Source organism: Thermobia domestica, chromosome 13, assembly GCF_964235325.1.
Source record: "Thermobia domestica chromosome 13, izTheDome1.hap1.1, whole genome shotgun sequence".
Classification (NCBI taxonomy): domain Eukaryota; kingdom Metazoa; phylum Arthropoda; class Insecta; order Zygentoma; family Lepismatidae; genus Thermobia; species Thermobia domestica.
The window spans coordinates 174397373-174412312 of record NC_137466.1 but is presented as its reverse complement, the minus strand read 5'-3'; the positions used below and the strand labels follow the sequence as shown (position 1 = coordinate 174412312).

Below are 14940 nucleotides of genomic sequence, written 5' to 3'. Positions count from 1 at the left end.
GGAATGACTTCTCACCCGGAACTGCCAAGGTCAGGTGAGTCAAAACACTTAATGTGGACTTCGAACACAACATTAACCAATTGACAGCAACTGTTTCTGTTTGTGAGATATACATTCAGTATGTTGTTCTTGTCACATCTCACATAACCTGGCATAGCACACTGGCAAGATATAATGCGCTACAGAAAAGGTCCATACTTTATATTTCAAATCTCACAACTGATATCACAGGAAAGAATACTTGACTAGGCCTTCATTCATTTGAAAAATTCTGTGCAGAATCTATTCTGGCCAATCATAACAGTACAGGGTTATTAATATATTTACTTGAAAAATACATTTACAGTAAAGAAAGGAGGAAATGTTTCTCTGATAGGGAAGTCACTTGTGAAATACAGATTAAGGATAAATTTTAACGAACGGAAGATTTCGACGATAAATTAAAATACGGACAACGTAAGTATTCTTACCATATTCAAATTGCTCATGGAAGTAATGAAGACACAACTATGTACAGTTATGTAATTTATTTACTGCTGTGTTGAGGATCTACAAAATGTGAATGTTACATAGTGGATCTAAAAATGAACTGCAGCGTGTCACTGAGATTGAGAGGCCGACATTCATTTATTTCAGTGAAAGCCTGTATCTTTCCTAGTTCATTCAAACTCATATTCTGCAAATATTCAGCAGAATCGCAAGGTAGCTTCGTTACACTTTATCTATCTGCAGGTAAAGAGGTATGTACACACATCGAAAATAAATTTTAAAAAACTTAGGAAGATGTATATTTTTAAATGGAACGAGTCAGAAGTTTTAGGATTACATTATGTGGAACATCAAAAGGGCTATAAATATGCAAATTATATTACATAACACATGTCGGCCTCTCTCACTCTTACAACAGACACAATTTCAGTTGTTGGGAGTACTCGAAGATGGACAAGTTCCATTAACTTCGAATGTCATACAAAATAAAAATATATTTGACTCTTTACTCTCATAAATATAATCATAATTTTTACCTAATTGAAAAACTGAAAAATATAGTAATTTTTTTCTGAGACAATTTGTGAACGCAGTTCATGTAATTTAAATACACGAATCAAACATTAGGGTTCAAATATGATCAATTCTAAATGCAATAATAAAACACTATGAATGACTTATACACTATTCTCCTCTGTTCCTGATACGATGAATAATTTTTGTTCAACGCATTTGCTATGCGAATTCCTATTTTTTTCTGTTACCTATTATTATCACATAATGCTCATCATACTAATGTATTTCTGTTATAATAGTATTAATCCATATAGAAAACAAAATGGAAACAAACTGTTATCAAGAAAGCAACTTTCTTCATGTTAACATGGTCTACTCTTATACCTTCAACTCGAAATTGCCTTTGTTCTTAAGTACAATTTAACAACACTGAATTTATTATTAAACTCTGACCGTTGCTGAGAAATACACGATACTTACCTTACATAACATCTTCACGTCGTCACCAATAATCAAAATAAAAAATATGAATTTACGATTGTTACAGTTTATTTAACAAAGAAACGAAGCGGGTTCAAATGGTAACACACACATGTGCACACATTTTGAAACTTTAATTAAATACAAAATTTATCCCCATTCCTGGTTCATTAACCATGATCATGACGTTATTTGAAGTTCCATTTGACAGTATTTGAAACTGAAGTCAAAGGTTTCAGCTGAACTGAAAGTATTCTTCAAGCATCATTTCTGGACCTACATACATATTAGAATATATTAATTTTCGTTGAATTCGAAACAGAATTTAGATAAATTGTTAATCAAGATACTTCCCTATAATATAATAAATTTATTAAAGACAGAAATAAAAAAAGCTTCACTTCAGTTGTTCAGCTACCGTGGCACTGGTTTCTGTATATGGTATCACGTTTATCTACTTGACACGTAAAAAAGATTTCAAAGATGCTACGTTTCTCGTGAATTCCAGTGAACGAAACTACTATGAATTACAAAAAGAAACAAGTAATCAAATCAAAGCAAGATTTTTGTGTAATAACAAACTTTTAGTTATAACTAACATCATATTATTATAAACAATATAGAGCTATATACCATGTTTTCAGGGAAGAAAAAAAAGGAATCCTTTGTAGCAACGTTTAAAAGAATCACTCTGCTGTTAAGATGGCGAAGAACTTGTACCATCTTTTTCCTCCCAACACAACACAGGTGTATTAAAAATAATAATAATAATCTTAATACATAATTATTATGAATATTCGGTCCCTGACCGAAAATGGACTGTACATTAACATTTTCTGTTTAACATTTTTGACTGTACATCATTCTCCTACGAGCACTAGCTTCCAGTAGAAAAAACGCCAACCATAAGACCAACTCCCATCGAACGTCTTCACTCTCATTCGTCAGCAGACTAACCAGCGTCTGGTCTTAATTCTTTTTCCTGTTCTACTCTAGTATATTCTTTCAAATAACTTAATTCTGATAATACAAGACTTGCAATGTAACTCTGTACATATTTCTGTGTAGTGTTTCTGAATCCGGAAATTAAATGAGAAACAGCTTAAACCACAATTTCAAGGTGGATTGTTTATTTACGAAATAATATACCATAAGGTCTTTGTTATTTAACGCGATTACAAATAATATTTCCATGGTCTTTGCAAACTAGGAGCTGTGTTAGAAGAGGAAATTTGTTCTCCAATGCCTCGGAATTTCAATGACACCAATTAGCCTCACTGTAAAAATTTTATGCTCTAATTGTTTCCTAAGTGAATATTGTTTCCGAAAAAAAAAATCAACACTTTAATATAAAGAGAACCACTAGTGGTACACTACGATCCTTCTGTCACATTTGAAGTCACCAGAAGAAGCAACCCCGTATAGTTCTTCCCATATGTATTGAAGTATGACAGACAAATTTAATTTATGCTGGCTCTAAATACGTACACCAAGAATCTTAAGTAATAAAAGTCGCGCTTCTCTTTAAGAAAAATAAATATAATTAGTTACATAAAAAATTTTATAAACATAGTTATGCTTCACATGAATTTTTGACATAGTTATTTACTAATTTTTTAAAATATCTCTGTATTTCAGATGGAATTATTTTCATTGTTTTATACGTACATACGGTAGGGGCAAGGCTCTCAGACGTCCCGAATTTACCACACTTGGCCCTCAAAAAATGTTAAAAATTCCAATGCCTGGTTATTCTCCAAAACGTAAATGATTCATGTGATATTTTCTAAAAATGTCAATTTTAATAGTCATCGATGCTAAAGTATTTGCAATAATCTACTCATTGTCACTCACTTTTTTAGTGAATGTTGACTTATTATTTAATGACTACTGATGTTTCAGCAAAATATTGGTGTATAGCTATGATTATAGTGTAAATTTTCGTGAGATGTCCCAGTTTTTTAGTCTGAAAATCTGGGAGCCCTACGTAGGGGTCCTCTATATTGCTATACTGCAGACCTAATACTAATCTACGGGACTGGTTGTTTCCCTGTATCGCCATTAGCCCAGCTCGAAATGTTATTCCACTTTTTATTTATTTATTTGAACAAATTCAATGAAAAAAAAAAGACACAAAATCAATGATGAGTTTGTTCCACGTATAATTCAACATGATAAACAACATGTCCATTTGTACCTTACTGAAGTACCACCAGGGTACGATTAACCTTTCTTTACTCGAAGCGCTGTTAAAAGGCTTATATAGTCAGATATAGGTATGGTTGTGACAGCTGGTTATAAATAATTGCAATGTCTCCAGGAAAGCTGATGTAAACACTTAAAAAAAAAAAAGTTTTCATCCATCTCCAAATGTGGTTTTGGCTGTATACTTACTAAATAATTTTGTTCCGAGTTTTGTAATTAATCTCAATACAATTTTATTTCAATTGCATACTAGCCAGAAAACACTACACTGGAGTTGCATAAAGAAATCCCAACCATTTCTTTTTCATCACAAAATAATTCGTTGTTTTACCGTGTAAATTTTGAGTTAATTGCAATTCATCACACTAACAGTCCAAACGCTATCACTTCATTTACCACTATCCAAAGCCAACTATCAATAAAAAGATACAATTTTATTTTTAACTATATATATATTTGAAGGAGCCGAAATTTGATCATACAATATATTTGTGCGCAAGACATACCAAATACGATATATGTTGCTCGCTTGATATTACCTAGGTATTTTCGTTTAAAGGAAGCGATGTAATATACTAAATCAAGTATGTGGATGACCCAGAACACTTCTGGTTAAATACTGAGGAAAAGTACAGTAACTAGAACTTTCAATCTTCATTGTTTTTTTTTCAATAATACAATAATGCAACAATGTACTGTAATAATATAAAACACAGCTTTATTTTGCTTGTCCTTTGAAGTCATGTAACTTCATAAGTTATACGTAAAAAATAAGCATAACGATTTTTTAATTTACTTAATCTTCATAAACAAGAACTTAATATTAACACAATTGAAATATATTGTGCTACTCTAATGAAGAAAATTTAAATTAAATATTTTCTTAAAAAAGAAAGAAATATTTACAAATAACGTTATAATCTTTTAATACGGTTACAAAAATGTAAGAAAATGAATAATTCGTCTTAATACAGAAATTCTCTATAAAACAATAATAACTAAAGGATACTTACTACACAAATACTCAGAAATTAAACATCTCTTCTCTAGTTCATCTTTCTTTAAAAAAAATCAAAGTATATCACGTCAGATGCAATGAAGAATAGACAGGTTTCTAATTCTGATTAACGAACATGAACGCACTTTTTTAAACAGTACTTCTCATGACATAAAACGTGATTTTACTTTTATTGATACTGAGGTAATGCATATATGAAGTACACTTATGATGCCTATAAAAAAATTAATTAAAATAGTTGCTCAGATGTGCTACATGAAAATTTTCACCATTAAGTGATCAAAACATTTAACTGAATTTTCATGAACAGAATATTCTGTACGTTGTCAATACTGAAGGAAATTGTTCTACATTCGGTTACCTATTTTGTTTTATATTAGGTTAGGCCATAATAAATAAGGCTAGATAACGTGTGAAATATATTTAAAAATCTTCAGAATTTTTACACTCTATTTTACATAACCTAGCCTAAAATATATTATCACACCTTACTTAATATAACCTAACCAAGTAGATAACAGCTCATTCAATTAACTTCTTTACTTACTTTGTCAAAAGATGTGTTCATTGTCTGAATTTCCTATTTTGCTAGTGACATACATTTCATAGAGAGATACATCACTTTTTTTAATCCATATTTACGCTAAGGTAATCTATTTCACTACTGTTCTGGCGTATTTTTCCAACTGCAAAATTAAATTATTTATTCGTAATTTTTGTCTCTCCATTCAACATCAAGATGGCAGCAAATGAAGCAAGCAATTCAATTTTGCGCTTTATCAATCAATATCTTACAACTGGAAGCAACCATAGTATTACACAGGAATTCATTTGATGTCCTTGTTTGAAACACTACAACAGATTAGATTAGATTAGATTATGACAATACCTGGTATTGTAGATGACATGTGTATACAGCAGAAATTAATACACAGGATATTAATCACAAATCTGCCAATACACACATTAATACCTAGCTGCAATATATGATACGGAAAGAACAGTAACAAAAATCACACCAGAAGTTATTGATACGTATGCATACTAATTACGATTCTTTATCCTTGCAAATGTTCATCAAACTAAACACGCATAGCCTCTATTATTACAATTGTAGCTGCCTAGCGTTACCGTATGATGGGATTTATTTATTTATTTATTTATGTCTTTAAAAAAAACTACAAATTGCTGCACTTTTTTCACTGAAAATCAATCTGTTATGAAATATCAACTACAAAAAAACAATAATAATCGTTAATGAAGTTTTAAGAGCACAATAACAGCTATATGGAATACGATTTATTTTATCTTTTGAAGCATTACTAACAGTTCCTTCCGAACCCATAGAAGATAATTGATTGCTGCTAATGATGGGCCACCGTTTTACGTTTGCAGCCAACTTGATTGCATGAAGTCAAATCACAATGATCATTAGCGAGTCAAGAAAAAACAAAAAGAGAAAACATAATAAGAATATATTACAATCAATATGTATAGACAATAATAAACAATTCGGAATTGTTTAATACAAGTAATCATTATTTGAAAAGTTACAAAGAAAAAATAAATAAAGTCTTACCTTTTTAAAAAAAGTAAAATTATATTATATAATACTTTACATATTAACAATTAATTAAAACTGGGTATGATTAACACAGTGACAAATATACAGTAGTTGATTCATATGGAAATGTGCATGTGGTATCATGCAATAATACTGAATTACAATCAAAGTTATTGAAAAACAACAGCCTATCGATATTTATTTTAGAAAATATATCCGGCGAAATTAGGTAAAATAACATTTGAAAATACTTTTTATGAATAATGATGTTATTGAACTGAACTAAATAAATTACCTTGAATTTAATATCTGAAAGATATTGATGGTCATAAGCTATCTGATATTTGTTCCTTAGTGTTATAAAAATAATGTCAATTACTCCCTTACTTAATCAATTCTTGCTCGCTAGTAAATGGTTTTTGTCAAAAATTCAAAGAAATAATCATTGTAACACTATGCTTCTTTATAACATCAAATGTTTCATGACGATTTTTTTTTTCATTATGTCAAATGACTATATGATCAACACAATTAGAACTGGTTCAGCACAGAACAAAAAATGTTGAAAATGTGAAACTTTTTCACAATATGTAATATGTATGTGGTACCGACAAATCTGAAAATCCAAGGATGCTTACGAAAATGGGAAGTAATTTTTTTCTTAATTCAAGAAATTTCCTTATTTTAAAGTATCATACGTTAAGTTAGACTAGCGTAAGGTGCATTACGATAATCTAATTAAAGACAATATCAACATATCTTTGTAACTTTTAATTTCAATTTTACGAAATAACTTTAATTAATCTATTTCAATCTATCTTACTCCAATTCCGTACTTTTAACTCAAGATAACATACTCACATTGAAAATGTTAAATTAAAAGTACCTCTCACCTTCCGTAAACATTATACACAATGACTATTTCTTTCCGACTGCTGCGTAACACATACGTCAATAATATAGAATTTGACACATGAAGTAGATATTGATTTTAGTTAATAGATGGTTGTTTCTACTTATTTGTGCAGCACTATGGAAATAAAGAAGAAGAACCTTCGGCGGTAATTTAAATGAATGAGTGATATAATTATTCATCTTAAGGGCTTGACTTAATAAAAATAATACAGAATTTACCACTTTTCTTTTGCTTGTTTTTCATAAGTAAAAGGAACTAATGAAATGCAACTTACTACAATCATACAAAATGTTATTCTACAAAAGAAAATATGAAATTCAAGAATTTTCAGTGTTACTATCCACAGAAATTACAGTGTTGCCAATGTTACTATCCACAGAAATTACAGTGTTGCCAAAATAACATTTCCCCCAAAATCTAAGTTAAGGCAGCGACTAGAGGAACGAACTCTAAGTGCATTTGATTATGTATCATATTGTCTTGGAATCCTGTGAACTACTTTTTAAATAATGGCTGTATGTAGTTTGTAATGAACAAAATAGTTTTAACATACGCTATTTAAAAAGTAGTTCAGAGGATAACAAAACAACATGATCGTAATCAAATGCAGTTGAGTTTGTTCCTCTAGTCGCTGCCTTAACTTACATTTTGGGGGGAAATGTTATTTTGGCAACACTATAATTTCTATGGATGGCAACACTGAAAATTCTTCAGGTTCATATTTCTCGTTGTAGAATAACATTATGTATGATTGTGGTAAGTTGCATTTCATTATCTTCTTTCACTTATGAAAAACAAGCAAAAGAAAAATGGTAAATTTTGTATGCAGTATATCAGACTGTTATGACAGTTATCTGGAGATTCAATTATTTATTTTAAGCAAGAATGCAATGATGGAATAACCACAGTATTAAAATCATAGCTGCTCTAATATACTATAAAAGCTGTCACTTAATATCAATGTAAGTGTGTACAACACACACACGACGAAAATATGAATTAACATTTATTTCATAAACTGGCAATATTTTCTACAATTATCGACGGAGGATAATTGTGTTGAAGCTATTTAGGACTATTTAACGAAGTCGGGATATTACAATTGTTTTCGTAATGATCAATCGGCTGAAGTGTACTGGTTCATCCCCCATTCATGATACATCATCTCTAAATGATGACGGAGGTAGAATTTTTTTTTTAACAAAATAAGGGTTATTATGGTATCTAAAACTTCTTTCATTAAAAAAGAAAATCAAAATTTAACGTTCAATCATGCGAACGTTTCATTGAACAGAATCATTTCAGCGCTCATTAAAAAAAATTTTGCACGACCTCGCAATCACAAATCAACTTCCTTATTTTTTTTAATAATATATATTTTTTTGCATGCGTCAAACAACAACAACTTTTTTTTTTACGAATAACACGTAATGATAAAAATAAGTCTCTTGTTTGTCACTGCACTGTGCTTTCTTTTTTTAAATACACTGATTAACTCACTTCATTTTTTTTATTATTATTTAAATCTATACATTACTATAAAGTGCTGTTTTTATTCAACAACAAGCGGAAATTCTGTCCTCATTTGATTGCATTCCAAACAAATACATTATCATCATCATCATCATCATACATCGCCTCACACATTGTCACTCTCTCTTTCGCTCGTTCGCTCTCTATTTAACGCTAATATGTTTATATAATAATAATCATAATCATAATAATAATGATGATAAAAACGTTATGCATACTAGGATCTAACGGAAGGCAGAACATATATATGTATGTCTCTCTATATATATTCTCATATTTTCTCCACACTCTTTCGTCTTCTGAAATAAAACGTTCAATCTATACTTCGATTGAAAGTATATATATATAACTTTTTTTTTAAAAAAAAAGAAGGATCAGTTTCTATTATTATGTTATCCAACTGTCTATGTAAAAACAGAACAAAAAAAAATCTACGGCGAAACTAAACGAAAAAGTAAAAGAGGAATGATGAGGGCACTGATTGTGTAATTTGTGAGCATTTTCCTTCTTTTAATTTTCATTTTTTTAAATGAGCGTCTTTTGGTATTTATAATAATTTTCTTCAGTTAACAGGATAAATACGTAGTCCCACTGGAATGCCTTTGATCACTCTTCTACAGCAGCTCACGCTTTTTTTTTTTCAACGAATTATATGCCTTTTCCATACATGGAACTGCTTATTTTCTTTTTTCAAATCATTTATCTACTCTATTTCTTTCGTCTTGGGAAAATAATGATAAAAAAAAGTTTAATAGTAGCAGTAGTAATAATAGTAGTAGTAGTAGAAGTAGTAGTGACGAACTGAGTGGGAGCTAAGGACAAGGACACGGATGGAAGAGCTAAGCGGTTGTTTTGCAGACTCCAGCTCCAGCGCCGGTCACACACAATCCTCCAGGGACATTAACAGCGGGTTCACGTACTCAAATCCCTCGAATTCCGTCTGATCGATTTTCTCGATGACTCGCCTGAAATGATACAACGAAAAAGAAATAAAAGTTAGAATGGTTTGATACATTTCGATCCTCTTATATTAAGCACATAACTATATACAGTCTTACATAAAGAAAAGATAATGACCTCAATATGTCACTGGAACTATTCTGGACAAAAGATAGTTAATAGTAATTAAATGAGCACAGGAATCAATGACATTTTATATTTATTCGAACTTTAGATAATTATGATTCAACCACTTCAAAATTTGTTCATTAATTCAGAATACCTAGGTAGTAAACATCAGAATATAAATTATTCAAATTTTAATAGTACGAATAACACTGGTTAGCATGGGTTCGGTTGTCTCGAAGGTTCTTAATAATTTTGACATGCTCATTCCGAAAATGAAGACTGTTTGTTTCTACCACGTACAGTTTTTGCGCAAAACTACAGTATATTACTTTTCTTAATTTAAGAGAAAAAAGTGTTGTTTTGGATGTTGTCAATAGATGGCGCGATGTAAACATGTACAAAATACATGTGCTTTTACGTTACACATCTTTCATTTTGCAACTGAATGTGAATGAAAACAATATAAACTTATTTTGTATTGTGTTGACACGCTGTTGTTAAACTACTTTGACTTTGGGTATTTATACGCCTATTTACTCATAAATATCCATAGTAATATTGAAAATGTGTTGTTTTATATGAGTTATCGCCTTGCGTGTAGTTGTTTTGCGAGTACTGTGTTGTTCTTTGATGGGCTGAAAAATAAAAAGTACTTATTTGAGTAGTGTTTGGTGTTTCTGGTTGATTGGCATTGACTGAAGCTAGCGAATTTGTAAAGAAGTTCCTATTGTGCTTATTTTTCCAGTGTTGTGTTGTTCTAGTTAATGTGTAGTGACAAACTAGTTAACAAATATGCTTTAATGTACTTATTTCAGCATTGCGGTGACTCAAGTTAGCTATTTAAAATATTTTAATGTGCTGGTACTTAATTTGGTAGTGTTGTGTCTTCCTGGTTAGTGCAGTGACTCAATTGTTAGAAAATGACATCGCGTAAATGTTTGAATGACCCTGATATTTTCTATTATGTGTGTGGCAGTTACACTGTGCTCAAACAGAGACTCCCTATTACAAGTTTCATAAAGAAAGTGTACTTGGCTTATTTTGGTATCAAATTAGGCGATCAAGATAAATTGTGGTCACCTCACAATATGTGTAGAGACATTGAGATCCTGGGCAAATGGTAAAAAGAAAGGAATGCAGTTCGGAATACCTATGGTGTGGAGGGAGCCTCGAAATCATCATGATGACTGTTATTTCTGTGCAATAAATGTTAAAGGATAGAATGCAAAGAACAAAAAGGGTATTCTGTATCCGGATAACATAGCTTCAGCAATTCGGCCCGTTCCTCATGGTGAAAATCTACCGATTCCCAATCCACCAGCCTCTATGTATGTTTTATCATCATCTAGTAGTAGTGAAGCAGATGTTCCATGCGAGGATGATAGCAACTATCCTAGCACGATTTCGCAGCCGTTTACACAATCATAACTTAATGATCTTGTTCGAGATTTAAATCTACCAAAGGAGAGTGCAGAAGTTCTTGAGTCTAGACTTCGTTCGAAAAACCTTTTGACCAGTGGGACACATTACTCATGGTATAGACACCGAGAGAGGTAATTTCTTCCTTATTTATCTGAAGAAGACGGGTTAGTGTTCTACAACAATATTCCAGCTGTTGTGGATGCATTGGGTGCTTTTTATAACGCATCCGATTGGAGACTCTTTATAGATGCTTCAAAGTCCAGCCTAAAAGGAGTTCTGCATAATGGAAACAAACTTGGATCAATTCCTGTAGCATACTCTGTTGCATGAAAAGAAACGTACAATACCTTGAAATTAATACTTTCTAAGTTAAAATACGAAGAACACGGTTGGTCTGTTTGCGGGGACTTGAAAGTCATAGGTCTTCTAATAGGAATGCAGCCAGGGTATACAAATACCCATGCTTTTTATGTGAATGGGATAGCAGGGCCAGAGACAAGCACTGGAATATGAGAGAGGATTTGTCTGCAGGTAAGAAAAGTGTAATGCACACCGCACTAATTGATCGCAATAAAGTGCTACTTCCACCACTTCATCTGAAACTGGGACTTTGAAGCAATTTGTGAAAGCTGTAGATAAGAAGGGGCAGTGTTTTCAATATAGGTATAGCTAAAACTTTTCCATCACTGAGTTCAACAAAACTTTCGGAAGGTATTTTTACAGTGCCACAAATTAGAAAGTTGTTAGTAGATGACACATTTGAAAATTCAATGACCGAATTTGAAAAGAACGACTGGTTAAGTTTAAAAAATGTTGTAGGTAACTTTCTCGGAAACAAGAAACATTCTATGTAAAAATTGCAGGAGATATGTTGCCCCATTTTCGCGCACTCGGGTGTAACATGAACCTCAAGATACATTGTCTACATTCTGATCTCAACTTTTTTCCTGACAATCTTGGTGAGGTCAGCGAAGAGCAAGGGGAAAGATTTCAAAGATATTTCTGAAATGGAGGGCAGATATCAAAGCACATGGAATATCACAATGTTGGCAGACTATTGTTGGATGATAAAGAGGGATCGTGACAGCTACAACAGAAATTGTAGGGAAACAAAGAGGCGTGGATTTAAAAAGGAATAAGTGACTTCTTATTGAACTTAAAAACCAGCGCAAGTAAGTGTATTCAACATTATACCGCAGGAAATAAGGTTTACGATAGTATTATGTGTGTATAGCATTGTTTAGTGTAACCAAAGCATTCTAGTTTATTTAAGTTGTTTTATTGAATTGTTCTGCAGTATTATTCGTGCCTTCCGAAATTATATAATACTATATATGTATATTAAAATGATGGTAGTGTTGAAAACAAAGATTGCAAATTGTAAGAAAACCTGAAGTGATAGGCATAAATGGATGCCATTTCTGTAATCAGCGCCCAAAAATCATTTAGGATCACCTATTAGTTTGTAAACAAACGAAACTTTTTTCCAAAATGCACTGCATAAAATGTATCAAACGGGATTTGAATCCTATATAATTCAGTTGATCTGTATTCAACGTAAAACTACGCGCTTTTTCCGTTTTCACTTTTAACTTCTGTGAATAACTTAAATAAATCTAGAATTAATTAATCAAATATGATTGCATAAAATATTTAGCACTAATGCGATTCAAGAACACAAACATCAACTGACACGTTTCAAATTGACATGGGTACATTTTTAATGGATTATTGTATTTCTTACGATACTGTGTCTGTGTTTACTTCGTTGATTTTATGGATATTACTGTGTAGTCAAAGTTTCGGTCAGTTTATGTCATGACACTTTCCTTGTACACAATTCAATGTATATTGCAGCAAATGTGGTCCTTCTAGGGACGTATAGATCAGACAAGAGACAACACTGGCTGGAACTACTAAAATACAGTCGATAACAAGATTTCTGACCCATCCTATTATTTCCCCTTTTCCTTAGTCGTTTTATGAATTTGGTGCTTCCTTCAGATAATATGGATCTATTTATCAATTAGAAGTTATTATTATTATTATTTAAATGGAATCGAGCTTTTCTGAGTTGTCCCTTGTGCCAAATTGAAAGGACAACTCAGAAAAGCTGATATTGCTCAACATCTCTCCTCGTCGACTTTGGGAGAAAGCCAACTATAGAAAGATCAACATACAGAATGAAATATTGTACGCATTGTGATTGTGTATTATATATTACCTTGCTTGATAAACTGCAGCACATGGTGTTAACGAGTAATTACGTCGACTGAAGCATTTCAAGTTTTCCTGATTAATTATTTTATTATTTATTAAAATAAATCCAATTTGCTAGATTAGTTAAATTCAATGTTTCAGTTCAAACAATTAACAATGTAAAATGGGATGGCCCAAGAAACCCAAGCTAAAAGGTACCAAGCTCAACATTCATTGCATTCATTGTTCACTGCGGCGTAAGAGTCCGCGGACGACCATTGGAAGGTTAATTACGAACAAAATAAAAAAAAAAAAAAAATTCAAGCCAACAACCAGGAAAATACAATAGGACCTACAGTGCGAAGGTCAAAAATTACTGACAGGTTTACAGTATTGTTTCTGTTTTTTGTTTTTTTTTAATTTTATTTTAGTGATTTAGACGTAGAGCAAAGGTAGGCCTATTTTAAAAGTTTTATTATGTTTTTTTGTACAATAAAACATAGTATTTACACTTAATTTTTTTTTCGCGTTTGCACCTCATTTTTAGTCTTTTTGTTTCGGGTTATATGCGATTTTCGCTATCCGCGGCGACTTTGCCACACAATTTCGCGATAATCGGGTCATTATTGTATATTATTTTCACTAGCTAGAAGTTTACATTAACTAGGATCCAACATTTAAAAAATTCCGTACGTTTCACATCTTTCTAGAGCAGCGTTTCTCAACCGGTGTGCCGCGACAAACTGGTGTGTCGTGAATGGGCTGCTGGTGTGCCGCGAGGAATCGAAACAAAATTATTAATTTTATAGCAGTCAAATTGCAAAACGTAGGGAAACATGTATATTTGTATTTCACATTACTATGAACCTCTACTATGAATCTACAATTTTAAGTTTCATACCGCGTTACTCTTCTGTACATTTCTAAAGTTGAAAAAGTATTTGTTATCATTGTTATGACCATTACTGCTTCTTTATTGTTGCAGACTATTTCGTAACTTGAAAATTTAAAATATCATTCAATGCTTTCGACAAATTACCTACATTTCTGTTTTAAAAGTAAAAGAGATTTGTTTGTTCGTTCGTTATTTAGTGATCTTCCTTCTTACAAGCTAGTAAAAATTTGCATACAGTTTTAAAGAAGAAAGCGTAGTTTTGAAAACCTGAGTCCAATATTTCATTGCAATTATTTTCTATTTTTAAATTAGAATGAAAAATAAGCATAATGATTTACAACGGGGAAAGCCCAGTGATAGAGCTTTCTTCCCTGTGAGAAGATCAATTATCACAGAAAAAATACCACTGTGTTTTATATTTACAAATATGAAATGAAATGAAATCTTTGAGTTTTACGTCCCACGGTTATGCCGGTTAGGCTAAAGGAGACGGTGATTATGAGAAATGAGTGAAATGGTGGAATGAAGAAAGTGGGAGGAAACGGGAGAACCCCGAGAAAACCCACGCACACGGTGTTTGTCTACCACAAAGCTGACTTGGCGGGAGCAGGGTTTGAACCCGGGACCCCATGCAC

The 14940-nt window shown here is 31.9% G+C and overlaps 1 protein-coding gene across 5 annotated transcripts in view; it reads right to left on the bottom strand.

Annotated features, from left to right (window-relative positions):
• Positions 1–512: 512 nt before the first annotated feature.
• Positions 513–14940, bottom strand: part of aPKC (protein kinase C iota type) — an 850264-nt gene continuing 835836 nt past the window's right edge. For all 5 annotated transcript variants that reach the window (XM_081736917.1, XM_081736916.1, XM_081736919.1 and 2 more), the window contains one exon: positions 513–9686. In XM_081736917.1, the coding sequence (XP_081593043.1) occupies positions 9599–9686 (88 nt within the window). In that variant the 3' untranslated portion in view covers positions 513–9598. The remainder of the gene's footprint in view (positions 9687–14940) is intronic.